General features: G+C 33.5%; 1 protein-coding gene across 1 annotated transcript in view; it reads left to right on the top strand.

Annotated features, from left to right (window-relative positions):
- The window catches only part of LOC113404602 (uncharacterized protein), a 71,474-nt gene extending 67,126 nt beyond the window's left edge, over positions 1–4,348 (top strand). Inside the window, exons 35-42 of the mRNA XM_064218261.1 lie at positions 75–298; positions 858–1,022; positions 1,250–1,405; positions 1,636–1,739; positions 1,824–1,977; positions 2,582–2,733; positions 2,817–2,942; positions 3,109–4,348. Of these exons, the coding sequence (XP_064074331.1) occupies positions 75–298; positions 858–1,022; positions 1,250–1,405; positions 1,636–1,739; positions 1,824–1,977; positions 2,582–2,733; positions 2,817–2,942; positions 3,109–4,298 (2,271 nt within the window). The 3' untranslated portion in view covers positions 4,299–4,348. The remainder of the gene's footprint in view (positions 1–74; positions 299–857; positions 1,023–1,249; positions 1,406–1,635; positions 1,740–1,823; positions 1,978–2,581; positions 2,734–2,816; positions 2,943–3,108) is intronic.
- The last annotated feature ends 14,339 nt before the right edge of the window (positions 4,349–18,687 follow it).

The following is an 18,687-nucleotide window of genomic DNA, read 5'->3' as shown; positions in this document are numbered from 1 at the left end:
GTATTCCACCCGCACATACATAGATACATACATTGCAAGTTAAATAAAAGCTTTTAATAAAAATCATTATGTAGGTTGTACTGTCGTGTGCACCGTCGAGTGCGGCTTTCCAAGACTCCGAGGACGCGGAATCAGTAACGGCAGCCGGCGAGGGCGTGTCCAAACTCTGCAGAGCTTTCCTCGCTGCAGGAGCTCAGGCTATACTGGTCACGCTCTGGCCGGCGCCGCAAGACACCGCCACCAAGATACTATATAGAGCCCTGTACTCGGCGCTGCTACAAGGAAACAGAGTTGCGAAGTAAGTTTATATCAATACATTTCATTTTAGCCGCATAGCAGAAGTAAAGCTACTTAGAAATACATTATACATAGATCTATTCACTCCTTGGCACTCCACTTTAAAATATTACCGGCGTATGCGTGAATGACGCTGGTGTTTACAAAATGTCTTAGTGTGCGTGAGATGATTAAGAGTAATAACAGCAAAAAATACAAACTAGATTATATTTGTTAGGTAAATTTTACTAAAGATTTTATTATTATTATTAATTTGACGTGGAAGGACACGCCTTTGACAATGAATACCCATAATACTTAGGTAAATGTAACCTTGTAAATAAAATGTTCACATTTAAGATATTATGAATATTTGATTTATCATAATGTAACCGAAGAGAGATCTGCGTTCATTCGACGCATTGAGCTAAGTAACATAATGTTTCGGGTTATGCCAACTAAGATCATTCCGTTGGCTGCGCAATGATGATGTAAGTATCAGGTGGCACTGACAATATGAAGTAGCTTATATTGCCAGTGCCCGTACAGTGGCGCCTGTACTACAACCCGCGCACCCGCAGGGCTCTGGGCGACGCGATGCAGACGGTGCGGCACACGAAGCACTTCTCGCACCCGGCGCACTGGGCGGGGCTGGCGCTGCTCGGCGCCAACGTGCGCCTTAGCAACAAGGTGGCGCTGCTGGGGCAGGCGCTCTGCGACCTGCTCGCCGCGCCCGAGCGCTGTCGGTGAGCCACCTACAGAAAAATAAGCAATAATTTATATTTGTTTCGCTCAAAATTATGCAGATAATTAAAGCATAACTTAATATAAGTAACCATATTGTAAGAATGTTATTTATCAAATTTAGAAAATTTCAATACCTTCGAGCTTTCTGTTTAAAATTCTTAATAAATCCAAAATATCACAAACGGTCAAATACACAATTTTAAAGTCAAATATTAAAATCATCCAGGGATGCGTTACGTGTATGCCTGCACCTGGTAGAGAAATCCCTGCAAAGAATAGTCAGAGGACAGAAGAACGCAATGTATACGACGCAGAAGAGCATCGAGAACAAGGCCGGCACTGCAACCGGCTGGAGAGAACTTCTGATGAGTGTCGGCTTTAGGTATGTCACTATAATGTCACTCTGAAATTATCATTTTCCATAATCAATCACTAAATTCCTCGATCTTTCTATTCATATATACCTGGTCTAGTCTTACAGAAAATACTAAGAATGTTTTTTAAATATCTTCTACGTTACCTACGGTAAGCGGGAAGACGAAGTTGATCTACTCTACATCCACATGGAGAAGTTGATCGGCCGAATATTATAAGCTAATCATTTTGCTTCAGATTTGAACCGGCGGCCAATGGAATACCCTCAAGCGTATTCTTCCCTCAAAGTGATCCTGAAGAAAGATTAACGCAATGTTCCGCCAGTCTTCAAGCACTGTTGGGTGAGTTATTAAAAATTACATAAAATGAACAAAACAATTTCCAAATTACGGATTACGTATAAAGAAAAACGTGTGAATTTTCAGGATTGACTCCAACAACGCTGCAAGCATTGTCTAAACTTATATCTAACGGCGGTGATGTCGCAGACGATATCATTGGCGTGATTCGCTCCGTCATATCTCAGTTCTCCATCAAAAACTTGGAAACCGATACCATCGAAGTTGCTGTTAATGTCAGGTCAGTAACCAAGTTATCTAAACCGCAACATAACCATAAATTAAATGACCCTTTTCTTCTAATTTATAACTCAAACAATCCTTGTTTTGTAAACACATAATAATTTTTAAAATGTTCATAATGTATATATTTATTATTGTATGTATATGTCTGATTAAATATATAAATAACATATTAGCATTGAATAGTTAAGGTCAAATTCGAATAATAAGACCTCTGCCATCCTGTTCCCTTGGGCTAATGTATCAAAAGCAAGCAAGCAGGCAAGCAAGCAAGCAAGGTGCTACTTAGCTTTAAGATATTTAACGCTTTAGCCTTTAGTGCTTGTTATAATCGGTCAGATGAATAAAAAACTCGTAGTAAACTGATTTGGGAATTTAGTAGTCACTTACATCCCTCGGAAAACACGAATAGTCATTGGTTCTGTGAATGATATCCCCTTCCTATCTTTGCCCGTGTCGAATTTCTGTTCTGTCGGACGAGAGTGATGGCATAGGGATATAGGGCATACAGTGCAACTGTATTTGAGTAATAATAGTGCATTTAAAGAAATGTCATCGTACCCGATTGCTGATATTAATTTTCTTAAATCATTATATTTTAGATTGTGGCGAGTCAATGGATGTCATGAACTGCTGGCGTCGCTGGGCTTTGACTTAGCAGAGGTCGGTCAAGATGAGGTTACACTTCGTACTGGCAAAGCGGCTAACAGACGCCATACACAATTTGTGCTACAAGCACTACTTGCTTTGTTTGGTAAGTACTAATCTAAAGGATATTTGGTCAAGAATGTTTTATTATTAAATATATACTATATCTTACTCTCTGCTCTTCTACAGATACGCAAGAAGCACCGCGCAGCCTTAGCCTGGGGTCTAGCTCTAGCGTAGAATCATTGGCATCCATCGACGACGGAGATTTGGAACAACATTCAGATGGCGAACAAGCACCGAGACAGCATCGACGTAAGATATTTTTTTGTTTATGTGCAATCAGCCATTCTACAAAAAGCAATGTTTCATATAGGAACGTGTCATTTTGACTTCTGCAGTCCCCCGTCAGTTTTAAAGGGGAACTTCAAGGTATTGTTGATAATAATCCAATTCTTATAACAATAACGTTGTTTTACAGAGGAAAGTGTCTCGTCGGTGCCACCGCCCCCATTGCCGCTTGGGTCGTGTGGCGGCGCCTTCACGATGTACGTCCGTGGCTCCAGCTCCAGCACGGAGGTGGGTCGCGGCGAGCCGGACGGGCGCACCGCCCCGCCGCCCGCGCCTCCTCCGCCCCGATACCGCGGAGAGAGCGACGCCGCCTTTACTCCCTCGCCACCTGCCGCCCCGCCCTCCACTTCCTCCGCACCCCCGCGTGACGTGTCCCTGGCACTTGCTCACCAGACAAAGATCAGGACGCTCTACACGAGACGCCCTCCCTCGACCGACGACTCTGACTGGGAGAGCTCCGGCCACGACACGGTTCTCCGCCGTCGGCCGGAGCACTCGCACCAGAGGTACTTAGATGCTTTCTACGACCTCGCCTCGGCTCAGACGCGACGAACCGAGGAGGATAAGGCTGATCAGGCGATGAATCAACCTTCGACGTCAAAGAGGGCTTCGAGACCGAAAATGGGAACGAACGGTCGGGACTCGATGGCCCAGGTGAGACATATGAGCGGCGAACTGACACCGACCATTTCCGAAGTATACCACGAGAGAAACATCGGCTTAGGACTTGCCCCTCCGCTAGCGGAACTTCTGCTGGCCGAGGAGTCTAAGACTGAGATGCGAGCGGCAAGTTCCAGTGAAAATTTGCTACTACAGAACTTGGAGAAATTGGGATTACTCGGTGATACGAGTGAGTCCGACGAACGATGGTGTAGTCCCAGTGCTTCTAGACCATGGCTGTCCGCCGCACCACTAGAGACGGACATTCACAGTTCAGATTTAACGACGGCTGAAATTATAGAACGCAAGAACAAATTCAAAAAAGACACTGAGCCGAAAAGGAAAGAGGAGAATGTTTACGATTTGAAACCTAAAGAGGAAAATCCTGGACCGAGTGGAATCGAAAAACGATCAGTGTCTCCTTTCTCCGAACTTTCTAGAAGGGACGAAGGGGATGGACGAAGTATAGCCGATTCGCACTCGTCTTATAAGGCATTAGTCTTGAACCCGAGAACGCCGTTCTTACCTGAAGAGGGAGAAGCCGGTATCAGTGCTAGTACCGAGGGGGGTAAGACGCACCCGCGAGTTCGTCGACCCCCCGCCCCGCGAGCTAGGCCCGCATATACAACACTAGACTTTCCACCGAATAATAAATTGTGATTAAATACTTAATAAATATGACAGAACGTCATTATTGTATATCGAACGTTTCTTAGCTATTGTTTTGTATTTGAAACTATTCAAACGGCTATGATTGCACAAATGTATGTATATTTTTGTAAAAATACGTTTATGATATAAATACTTCGAGTAACTAAATTTAATTAGACGTAACGATTCGATTTATGATTTTCTTAATAGGTTATTTATTTTAGCTTATTCCCCTTTTTAATTATATTGTTAATGTTTGTACCTTATAACGAATAGTATTCAATCTAATTCTTGCCATTTATCAGCCTTTATGTAAAAATGTAACTATAATTAAATACAATACTCGCACAAGTTATGAATTTGTTTTATTTTTTCAATTGATATTATTGATTTAAAAATAACCTTTTTTTTTTTCTCGACTAGAACATGTAAGTCTTAACCGAAGATTGAAATTTCACGTTCACTGACTTTACACTCAATGTCACTGTTAGTAACATTTACTTAATTTGTGTTTATAGTCCTCGGTTCCGCGGTAAAGAAAAACATCGCGAGAAAACTAGTGTGTGTCGGAATTCTGCTACATGTTTGTCAACCAATATTGGTGCGACTTAATGTATTGAGAGCGTTTATACCGGATGAGCCGTTTTCACGAGACTTTTTAAAGGGATTGTGAGCCAAAAATTTATCAGCTGCATAAAAATAAAATATTTGTTAAAAATGCATTTGTTTAAAAATTTCAGTGTTTTACCTATAAAAATGCATTCTTTAGAAAAAAAGGAATGAAAGCTAAGCTAACTGCACAATATTAAGCTTCAAACTTCATGGTATTTCTACAAAAGTACATCGTTAACTTAAAAAATACTTATAGTCCAGTCGTTGTATATGAAAAAAAAGCCTGAGAAATGCTAAAATTTGTCCAGCAGTGGACGTCTGCCGGCTGATATGATTATATCATTGCTCGAGGAATTGAATAATCTATGATATTGGCGTTTTGAACGTCGACGAAGCTGTAATCGAAATTTTATAATTAAAATTAAAATGGATATAAGTTGTTGAAAGGAAAAGTGATGAAGTATAAATAAGGACATCTTAAACAAAAACAGTTAGTAGTGTACAATAAAGCCGCCTATTAGAAAATCACGTGTAATGCGTGAATCTAAGGTTTGTTTATCTTTATGCCTTCTTCGATTGGAATATTAATTTCGTGTCGCATGAGTATACGATTCACGTGTATCCACTAACCCGCATTGGAGCAGCGTTATGAAATAAGCTCCTATCCTTCTCGTCACGTGAGGTCATAACCCAATAGTGGTACATTTATAAATTGTATAGATAAATACAATCGTATATTATATATTTTTTGTATGCATGCATGCGTAATATGTAAAGCCGTACAAACTCACCGTACGTAGCGGTAATTATATGGTTTAATGAAATTGACATTGAATTCCAATGAAAAGGAACTTCCATTACTAGTAATTACAATGAATTGCGTACCAGTAATTACAATGTGGCATACAAGTTTCGTGAAGCTATCGTCTGTTATAAAAAATATATTTACATAACATTATAATAATGATTTACAAAACACGTTAAAATAGGTCAATTGGTTCAACATATCAATTTACAAAACGGTTGATTCTAGCATATACTAATTTTAGTCTTTTTCTAAATAAGATTATACTTGATTGAAGTATTTTTAAACTTAAAAAGAAAACCAACCCCTAATAAGAAAACAATGTTTTCGTCGATTCGTAATTAATTTGAATACTACTACATTTAACTATATATTTTATTTATTTAACAGTATAAAATATATAAGAAGTAAAATAAGATTTTATACTATTCGAAACAGTTTCGTTCAATAAAATAATTTTCAGCAGTTGATTCTTGATAACGTGAATACCGTGTTATTTTAAATACGTTGTGCACCGCATTTTTTGATTTTTTTCTCATAAACAGATACATTAAACTCGATACTTGAACTTTATGCATAATGTCAAATAAAGTGCCAAAGAAGTCGGAAGCAAGTGAAACTTACCTCTGAGCCTGTTCGGTTACCGGGTCGGAATACCGTCCCATCAGACTGCGACTATTTGCGTATTCTGCAATATTTTCTGCATTTTTGGTTCTGTTTAGAATAGTCGCGATTCTGAAAGACAGTCAATATGATTGTTCTGTATGGTATCTTATTATTCTAGACGGATATATTAATAATTTTTAATAAGCTTGTGATGTTTTCAATTTCGCCAAATGTGATGAAGTTAAAATATTTTAGAACTGTTTCCATTTTAACCAACTTTAAAAAGGAGGAGAAGGTTTTCAATTCGTTTGTTTTGTTTTAAGTTTTTTGTCTCAAAAATCCCAATTTAAACCAAATATAATTATTTTTTTTCGGTAGGGTGGGATATATGTACTTCCCCTTTGATCCCATTTAAATTAGAAGAAAAACTTATTATACATATTTATAATTTATTTTCTCAAGGTATTATTTGTTCTCAAAGTTGATTTTTGTATTCGTTAAAATAGCATATTATGTTTTTAAATTGCATTTACTTTCACAGCGGATATAATGCAACATTTATAAAGATATTATAATAAATAAATGTTTCTAGTTACAATATGAAACCTTGGCATAAGAAAACTTTCAATTTATTTACCTAATCGCATTTGTTAATTCACATATCATAATGCAGTTTTATTATCTATTATTTTATTTAAATTAATGTATTATAAAATGAAAACATTTATATATGCAACTATTACGGATTAATGACAAATATTTTAAAATACGTACAATCATTTTTTTTCTCCTCATCGCCGGATTAATATTTTTACTCTAAATTATATTTAAATGATTACGTAAGGAAACATTTTATTATCATTTATGAAATAAATTTTGCCACATTGTTTTTTTTTTTAAATTACATCATAGATATATCTCTTTATTTTTCAAAACTACCAAAGATTGTGTGTAACAAATATTTCATACTAAATACATTTAAAACATACCTATCATTCAAAAGTCATTCGTATTCTATTGTTTAATATCGTAAACACAATCGTAACAGTTTTGGATCCATTAACCAAAATCAACACTATCAAGTAGGCTTTTACAGGCACTTTTGAATCGTCAATTTACATAACTATATTAAAATTGTAGCTACCACCGGATCGGAATGTAGATTCTAACGAGAAGAACCGGCAAGAAACTATAGTTTCAACATCAAATCACATCACTTCCACCAAAAGATTAAAATGATTTATTATTACCTAAACATACAGCTTTGTTACATCTAAGCCGCGCCATATTATAATTTTAAAATACAACATGTAATAACTATCTTTATGCAAGATTATATGCAAATATGTTAATTAGCTCGTATGAAGTTACTATTGACGAACTATTTCGTGAAATTCCTTTTTGTTAAGAAACGCGGGTAACGAGCGGAACGACAAATAGAATCGAGTTTTATTTAAAATTAACCTCGAAAAATTATGGCGTTTACATAATTTTCGACATTCACAATCATATTAAAACAATTATTATAAGAAAATTGCACACACCGGTACAATTATACAAGACAAGATGTCTTCTTTTCCGATTCCCACCTTAAACAAACAGCTGAAAGAAACTCAGAATCTTAACGCATTTTTATGACATAATAACATATAAATTTTAAAAAGAGAATAACGCTCTCATAATATTAGAGCGTCCTGTATAAGGTCGGGGCAGTCTACTTTCCTCAACTTTTGGTTTCAAGGTTAACTGTACTTTGAAAATATGTGATATAAAAATATCAAATCGACTTTACGTGGAATAAATTAAAATTCCAATAGTAGAAGCAAGCTATCATAATATGAATGGCTGTATTGGTATATTATTTATAATGACAATCGTGATATGAAAACGTGCCAAACGTCAACCAAAAAAATACTAAAGCATGTCGTATTTTAAACTCTTAGCTGTAAATAAAAACATGTTTACGACTTATATCTCAATCTTATCTTTTATCAGCATTTCTTTGAACAATGATATCATTCCCTGATCACAGATCATAATCAAACGACGAATAAATAAAATAAGGCAAGTTTATAAGGAGTAAAGTTAGCAATTATCTAAATATGTTTGCTTGTCTATGAAAGAGCGTTTATTATAGTCCCATGAAACTTGCACAACTAAAATTGAGCACGTAGTCGTTAAATGTTCGTATACATTTTATTTATGGTTCTTTATTTATAAATAATTAGTTGTTCGATCGAACAATAATTCTAAGATATTACTTTGTCAAATTAATAATACAAAACTATATTTAGATTAAAGAAAGAAAACGCTGTATTCATAGATTTTTAGTGAGTAACATTTAATCAATTTTTCTTAAAATGCCCAAAGGTCAAATGCCTCCTGTCTCTTTTGAGAAGGTTTGGAATTTACTCCGCTACACTGCTTACTAATCGGTCATACCCCATATAAATGATTTTTCATATCAAAAAATGTATTACATTTCTATCGTAACGTAGAGAATTGACTGGCGCTATTATACACACGATTTAATTTATCGATATAGCAAACAATGTTAGATGTTAAGAAATTATAATTGTATGTAATTCGTTTAATTTACGCTATGCGAAATGTGTATTAGCGAAGTAATAAGTAATTACTGAACGATGCGGATCGAGCGAGCTTAACAAATTGTTTATTTGAATTGATTTTTTACAAAGTGCAAACATGTTTCCAACGAGAACAAACAAACAAAACAAAAAAAATTGTTATTATTTTTATTTTTTTTGTAATTTATATATATATATATATATAAATTACAAAAAAAAAAAAAATAAAAAAAAAAATATATATATATATATATAGACATTTTATTGGGAATATCAGGATTATTCAAGATAAATGGGTGTATATTCAAACGATTTTATATTTGAACGATTCACAACTTCAGTAAGTTTTTAATTAAACAAATCAATTACACGGATAAATTCACAATTGTCATCAATATCGATTCGTTAATAAATCATATACACAAACACACATAAATCACTGAATCTATTACAAAAGAATAAAGATAATGTTGGAAATTAGAGATTCGTCGCATACGTGGTGCGCGGGAAATCTTGAATGTAACTGTCGATCCAAGATGGCCGCCTCGCTACCATCGACGCGACGCTTCACTAGAGCGCCGTTCAACTCCCATTGACACTCTTTTCCAACCAGTATGAATAAACAAGATGGCGCATCATGCGCCGTCATATATATCAACATTTATGAACAAAATAATAATAGTCTGCATATTTTACCAATTTTTATAAAAAATATCGATTTATGTTTGATTTATAATGTAAGTATAACGATTATTATCATTATATAAAAATTGTAAATAAAGAATCAAGATGATTGTGGTCTGTTTAAATGTCAGGTGTAGAGGTTAAAAGCCACGAACGCTTCTCTATATCGTAGATATCTATGGGCGAGTGTGACTACATCATCAGGTAACCCTGCTAAAGACGGCAGTTACTTTAAGTATAAAAAAATTGTCAGATCAGATATATGTTGCTGTCATTTTTCCATTGAAAAATACATAACAAAATAAAATGTACCTCATTTTAGTAACATGATATTCATATTTTTTTACCGAACCCAAAATAGTTATTATATAATTCTACTTCTGCACTATTTCAATTTCAAATATAATATACTTTCATACGGAATAACACTTTAAGTAAGTTTCATAGGGAACAGTGATCCACTTTAATTTGAAACTTTCAAACATTAGTCTTAATTGAAAGTATTAAAACTTGTACACGACTATTGAAATAGATTTATTGTACTGAAACAACCTAATTATTATGTTTAAGCTGTTTGGTTGGACATCTAATTGTATATATTTTTACATTATTTATGTTTGTTCTTCACGTTCACTGTTCACCTCACTTAATTTTCTTTTTTATTATATTTAGTATTTTGATATTACATGACTTTGTTTCATATGTGCTCGAATAATCTTTTTTTTATGATATCCGTAGGCGGTCGAACAAATGGACCACCTGATGGTAAGTGGTCACCACCGCCCATAGACAATGGCGTTGTAAGAAATATTAACCATTCCTTATGGGATTTAAGTGGGATTCTTACCCATTACCCTGCTATGACGGCTCTCCCACCCTTGTATCCACACATCCTCCTGTAGCTTCAAAGTCCAATTTCTCACGAAAAGGGCTCCATAAAATTATACTGCGCTAAGGGTCGAATAGAAGTTCAAAACCATTACTTTTAATCAGTTTGTCAAAATTACTCTGCTTTTTATTCATCTATACTTCTATACTATAATATTATAAAGAGGAAAACTTTGTTTGTTTGTTTGTAATGAATAGGCCCAAAAACTACTGGACCGATTTAAAAAAATCTTTCACCATTCGAAAGCTACATTATCCACGAGTAACATAGGCTAAATTTTATTTTGGAAAAAATAGGGTTCCGTAAGATATTTGGGTTTTTCGGACACAAGGTGTAAAAAATCAACCAGAAAAGTTACTTATTTTACGTACGCTGCCTAAACTATAAAAGATAGAACCATAAAATGTTCAAATTAATTGTTTAAACAAATTTTTTATTTAAAAATCTTGAATTTTTTTTGGACTACATTTAATCGCATTTATTTTACTCATGCTATTAATCCTTATCAAAATAATTTCTCCCAGAAATGAAACAGTCAACGAAATAAACAATTTAATTATGCAGAAAGTACCGGGTGAAGTTAAGTGCTATAAATCCTTAGACACCGTCACTAACATCGAGGACGCAGTGCACTACTCCCAGGAATTTTTAAATTCTCTGAATCCCGCTGGGCTACCACCTCATGAACTGTCGTTAAAAGTTGGTACTCCGATAATGCTTCTCATAAATTTAAGCCCCCCAACATGTGTAATAGCACGAGACTTCTTATAAAGGAGCTAAAAGATAATTTAATAGTAACGAAGATTGTCACCGGCCCAGCTAATTCACCAACTGCAGCTGGTGAATTAGCTCATATACCAAGAATACCCATGATTCCTACTGATTTGCCTATACCCTTCAAAAGGCTCCAATTTCCAGTAAAAAAATTTTTCGCTCTAACGATAAAAATATCCCAGGGCCAAACATTCAAATTAGTAGGAAATGATTTACGAAAATAATGTTTTACGCATGGGCAACTTTACGTTGCCCTATCACGGGTCGGGGCTCCCGACCATCAGTATATTTCGTTACCTGAAAATAATTTACCGTCAAATGTTGTTCATAGAGAAGCTCTACAATAATCGCTTTAGTTATCTATTTTAAAACAACGGGTTGCAATCCGGGACTGCCGGCAGAAGTGGAAACTTAGTATTAATTACATTTAAATATTTTCATCATTAACAACTTTAACATCCACATAAAGACAATCTATGCACCTGAAGGTAGTAACTAGGCAGTAGATGGTACCTACCCGGTATAAATACGATATCAATAAATAATATTAAAGGTAAATTATTGCGAAACACGTCGGTGTCCCATTTGTATTCTCCGGCGAACCCTGCAACATAAAGCACGTTGACACTGTATCATGACTGCTCATATTTCTGCATTGTGTAAACATTTATTTCAACATTCCAAAGTTTACACGAAGCGGGCGTTTGTCGAAACATGATTAACGATAATATGGTTGAGAGATGTCATATCACTGGATTTAAGAAAAGAGATTTACTATCTCAATATACAGTACTTGTGATATACTGAAACGAGAGTCTCGTTAGTGTAGTTGCGTTCACGACTAATACAGTCCCAGGTTTGAATTCCGTCGGGAAACATTATACTTGTTTGGTTTTTGTTAAGAAATTCTCAGTAGCCTTTGTTAACTCATTCTTTTCAGCTCGTAATCTATTATTGTCTCAATATATTTTCTTTATATAATTATGATATAATATTTTGTTTTAAATTGAAATAAAAATATACGCCAAGTTTATTAAAAGAAAACTACGCAACGGATTCTAATGCGGTTTCTTATCAATAAACAGAGTGATAAAAAAGGAAGGTTTATAGGTATAATAGAAGAATTTCAACTTTGTTAGCCAGAAAAAGAAGTAATTTTATGTTTGGTCTTCCATAAAAGTTGAAGTCGAGACGGGTAGTTAATGTAATGTAAGGTAGGAAAGATATTTATTAAGGTATAACTCAAAAAAAGGTGAAAGCATATTATCACATATTCACCTGGAGTTACGCTTAGTCTCCGAGAAAGTATATGGTCACCACATACCGCAGAGCATAGTCGTAAAATGCTTTCTTTTGTCCCAAGTTCATCCGCAAATTTCATAATAAGTATAATATTTTCCAAACAAAGTTTCGTATTTAATATTCATCTGTTTCCTGCGAATATCGCTTAACAATAGATAAAATATAACACAATTCTACATCCAATCTAATTCTAATATCCGACAATTAATTACAATGTTGCCTTAATGAACTCAAAATATCACGCATATGCAAGTTATTTATACGGAAATATTGAACCGGTAAATTTATACTTCCGTATTTAAAAACAAATTCATATCCAATTTAAAAAAAGTAATCGAGTTATCAGTTATAATCAGTCGAAAAGTTAATCAATTGTAAAGATTATTAATACTTTAACTTATCACAAATCCGGACATAAAGACGACGGCGCACAGATTTGACAATTATTGTTTCCCACTATGTCCAACAGTGTACCTCTCAATGCTGATACCTAAGAACACTTATTTTTTTTAATATTATACTTATATTGTTATGTGATTTTATAGTAAAATAGTTCACAAACATTGTATTATTAGAAAAATATCTAACTTTGCAGTCTTTTATTTAGTGAATGAACGCAAATACCTGTTTCACTGTTTAATTCCTTAACGAAGCCTTGAGCTACGAGAAGTTATTTTAATTAGAAACAAGTAGTTTCCTTTTTATTTTACTTGACATTTAATCTGGCCTACAAATATCTTTAACTCCATGTGATCTTTACTTCGAGGAAGGCTCCTTAAAATTATAAAAAGATTACCTATATTTTTTATTGTGTGTATGACCGGCCTGCTCCCACGCATATACGTCAAAATACCTTAACTTACCTACTTATATTGATTTATTTATTATACATTCCAAGACATATATATTAAAATTATTGTAAACAATAACAAAATATATGTACTCGTATTAACAAATGTCTAAAAAGCTACTAATAAACCTTACCATCAAAGTATAAAAACACTTCTAAAGTTTGTAATTAGTAGGTACTTTGTAAATAAGATCCAACTTTATCTATGTAGGTATTAATGCAATAAAATCGTTTGGTATTAACTAAAACTACCATCAAAACTTATCAATTGATACTAAATTACTAAATCAAGAAATAAAACAACCAAATAGTATAGCCTTGAACGCGAACCCTTCATCTCGTAAAATAAGTACAATGTCAACCGGTACATTTATACTAAATGCGCTATTTGCAACTATCCGATATCAGTTGATAGTCCACCGCAGAGGCAGCGCTGCGAAACGCGCAAATTTTGTCTTCAAAAGTCAAATTAACATTAACAATAATATAATATATCGACCACTTTTTTACTTTTCGCAATTCCGTGGTATCGAGTCTTTAGATTAAACGTTTGACATTGTTGTGTCATGTGTAATTTAGCATCGTGTCTTCTCCATCGCACGTGATATTGGCGAGATAATCTGTCCCTCACGGCACAAATAAAAGTCACAAAAAATGTAATTTAGTTTTTTTTTTGTATTTTTATATGCATCCTGTTTATTTTGAAATGTCACTTATTACGGCGCCAAGAAGGTATAATTTCAAGGTCGAACTTTTATTCAACGCTTCTAACGTATTTTTCCTTTTTTTTATTGTAAGGATTTAAAGTTTTTTTTTATTTTAAGATTTTTCTAAGACAGACAAAAAGAAAAAAAAACCAAAGAGAGAACGGCATTAAACTCTATAGTAGAGTAGACCTAGTACGCATGTATACTTTAAAAGTATGCATCATCGTTTCATTTGCATAACACAATTGAAGTATGACTTTGCAATTCAAAACGGTAAATAATCCTTTAAAACCACACTACAAGTCATCTTGCTTTAAATCGCATTTAATCTGTGGTTTACAACCTTTAAAACATGATATCGGTGTTAAATGTAGTTGGAGTATTAAATTCATCCTCGAAATATCTGTCATTTTTATTATTCGACTGCTTAAAAAGGAAAAAGATTAAAATTTATTACATAGAGAGTATATCTCCAGAACATTATTTCATGAAAAGTGTTCGATACAACATAACATACCTTTCAAAAATATCTGTGGAAAGCACTTCACTGTTCCCGTTTAAGGAATAATCGTAAAATTATTGCTATTTTTATTTTATATGAAATACCTACACATAAACGTTTATCGGACTAATAAAAACGAATGACTGGCTTCAACAGAAAAATGTGTAAATGGTACAACGAACCACTAAAATAAAAATGATGTTACACTTTAATACAGATGACGTCCTCCTGACCGCCTTCGTTTACGTCAGTCATTTTCAACGGAGGATGGGCAACTGCACAGGTGATATAAGTGCTTAAGTGTGTGCGCAAACACTAGTGCATCTTCTATTTCCTTATTTCTTATCCGAATGGTTGGCAATCGGACACGATTTAAGAGAGATTAGACGTAGAAGCACAGAACCAACAGCTTTACCTGTTTTCCAAGGTATATTCGTGTTAATAGCGCCTAGTTCCAATCTTCAGGATGCTGCTAAGACTTTCTTGACAGAAAACTCAATAATTTCCTTTTGGCCTGAGCCGGTTTTCGAAGCCAAGGGCTCGAGATCTGCAGCCTTGTGAACTAGACGTTAGACCAATGAAGCGATTGATACAGATATATCGGATTCAATCACCGTCTCGTGTGTCCAAATTATCGTACAATAGATTTTTATTCTGTCACTCATATTTTTGAAATACAATATTCGCTTTTATACTTAGTTAAGCTATATATAATATCAGTTGTTGCTCGTGGTTTCCCACGATAGTTCTAAATAAATTAGATATGTTTGGATTATTCTGTGACCTACACGGATTCCGAGTGTAAGAAAATAGACAGTCCATCTGAGTTTGCGGTCACGTTTTTGCGCAGTTGGCTAGTCCCTTTTGAGAATGACCGCTAGAAGCAAAACCTGTGTACCAGTAGAAGTATTGACTTTTCGTTATAAAATAAGTAGGCTGGTGAGCTAATGGGCCATCCGATAGTAAGTGGTCGCCGAACATTGGTACCGTAAGAGATATGCATCACCATCAACCTCAGGAACTAAGATGTTATGTCCATTTTGCCTGTAGTTAAACTGACTTACTCACCTTTCAAGCCCGAACACAATAATATTTATTATTGCTGTTTGGTAGTAAAATATGTGATGAACCACCCACCTAGTGGGACCAAATAGCTACCCAGACGGATTTTATTACCGGGTCCGATCTAAACCATCGAGGCACTCAAATGGGTTTAACCGTTCAGGAGGAATTAAGTTACTTACCGACGTACAAAACATTTATATATATAAAGATTATAGATAAAACAATGTAATTGACACAAAACGAAGTTCGAATTATTTTAATCATTTGCTACGATCTTAAAAGAATATATTAGCATATATAAATCGATGAGGCCTAAAATGGTTTGACCTTGAACGTTACTTAAGTTGTAATCAACCACTTTACAAAGGTAAAGTACGGGCGAAGGTTTGTGCTTTTATAATCTTATCATTATCATTACTTTGATTGATTAATTAATTATTCTTTTACGCCTGCTGAAGCTGGTATAGCATAAGATTAAGTGTTCTCAAAAATTCATTTTCAATTCCTGCAATTCCATTCAACAGTATCGTACGTATCAAAAAGAAAAAGTCAAGTTAAGAGCGTCATATATCATGAATTTCATCTTATTAGAAGGCGAGATGTCCTCGTGGTTAGAACGCATGCATCTTAACCGATGATTGCGAGCTCAAGCTTAGGCCAGCATCACTAAATTTCCATGTAATTAATTTGTGTTTATAATTCATTTAGTGTTCGGTGGTGAAAGAAAACATCGTGAGGAAACCTGCATTTGTCTAATTTCAACGAAATTCTGCCACCAACCCGCATTGGAGCAGCGTGGTGGAATATCCTTCAAAACCTTCTCCTTAAAAGGGAGAGGAGGCCTTAGCCCAGCAGTGGGAAATTTACAGGCTGTTAATGTAACAGGTATATCTACCGCAATAAATTGAATAAATAAAAAGTAGGTATAAAGTACTTAAAATTCAAATTGTTTTTATTCTTTAAAAAAGGTGATGAAATATAGAGCTGAAGTTGGTAATTATCGCGAGCAATCTTAAAAGCAGTAATACAAGGGCCTTATTCAGAAAATAAATTTAAGTGGACGATTCGATCGATCAATGATTTAAAAAAAAAACATTAATGACCGATAATAATTTAATTTCCCTTACATAACTCGTTCTTGAGACCATAGAAAATAATACTACGTCATTAGCAATTACAGCAAATTATAAAAGTTTTAAGATATTTTTAGTTTTATCTTTATTAGAAAAAAATATGTCACTCAATCATGCAGCGTAAAATAACTCTTAGTAGGTCATATAAACGTAATACATGTTCGTAACACGAGTACAGTCAGTCTCAAATATATTTACCAAATCACGAACATGTTTTTTAATACACCAAGTTTTTCAACCAATCCTGAGTGACGTTCAAATTTTGCAGGTTATCCTCAGGGAGCTAAAAATCAATTACGAAAGACGACAATACATCCATCCAAACTAGTTATTAGAAGTCTAGTACATATTATAGTTATATTGCATAACGTTTTTTTAAATTACAACTATATAGCAACATAAACATCTATATGGAAATTTAAACAAAACAAAGTCCTTACGACTTATATTTATATATTATACTTATATACCTGACTGAAATACATTGGTATACAGACGGTAATATCCACTCAAAAATGTGACTGACTGAGTAAGTGAATGACTTCTCGATATATTTTGTAGTATACTATCAAAATATAAAGAAAGAAAACATTTATAAAAACCCGCTGAATTCCGCTCGCCCACTGGTTCCTCTTATGTTATTGTAATTATTTTCCTAACTTGCTAACTTGATTTTTAGCTTTGACAATCAATTATTAATTTTAAAAGTATAAATAGTATTAATGTTATCCGTGAAATATATATTATGTAAAGTTGTACACGGTTAATGAATACTAAACATCACTCAAACGCCTTAAAAACATTTGAAGCTGACTGTACGTAATAATATAACCAGTAGCGCCTCCAAACATACAATGTATGAAAACGATATTAATTATACTAAACATAATTGAATTACATACATAATAAAACTTACATAGTAAAACAGAATAACTGATTTTATTATACAAATGATACATATTTGTATAATATTGAATATTTTTGGAATAACCTCAAATTAAATAATTTAAAATTAATAATATTAATACTTTTGAATCGTCAAAAATAACATATGCGCAATGTAATTTAATATATTTATTCACTAATTTAAATATTTTAAAAAATATTGTAATGTTGCTACAATGAAAAATCTCATAGATAAATAAAAAAATATATTACATAATATAAAAATGTATCAAATAAAAAAATATATATTTAAAAGTAAAATTTAATGTATTCATATATTTCTCATAATAATATTTACATAAATATGACGTCATAATTTTGATATATAATTCAGGTTGGGCATAAACGAGTAAACATGGGTCAATTACTACCTTCATACTAATTACAGGTAATAAAACTATAGTGTGTACTTTATTTGAATAGTACTGATTTATATTCCTAAATTGCTATTTAGAAATTATTACATGAATAGCCTCGAAGTTGATGATGTGTGTTTTTACAAATATTCCTTGTGTTGTCAAACAATATTACTTTAATTAAGATATTTTACCCATACGGTTATTTCTTTATGATATCTTTAAAACTAATTTTGTAATAAATATAAATAAATGATTAGTGAAAATACATGTTTAAGAACATTTATACCTATTCTGTCAACTTCAACAATAAGGCTTGTTTTAATTTTAGAATAGTCTCTGCTAATCTTAGAAACGCATAATAACAAACATATATTACTTGTTTTCATAACGATTTAAATGTTAATTATGAATCGATGTTAAAGACTATAAACAATCATTAACTTATTAATTAAAACAAAAAACTTCAAATATTTTATTCATATAAATAACATGCTACGATTATAACCTTTCTCAATAAAAGGGCTCTAATTTTTTTTTTTAAATTGGACTGAGTTATTTTGTCATTAGTGTGCTTAAA

This window comes from Vanessa tameamea, chromosome 21 (genome assembly GCF_037043105.1).
Source record: "Vanessa tameamea isolate UH-Manoa-2023 chromosome 21, ilVanTame1 primary haplotype, whole genome shotgun sequence".
NCBI classification, from domain to species: Eukaryota; Metazoa; Arthropoda; class Insecta; order Lepidoptera; family Nymphalidae; genus Vanessa; species Vanessa tameamea.
The sequence above is the reverse complement of the archived record's forward strand: the minus strand, read 5'-3'. Positions and strand labels throughout refer to the sequence as shown.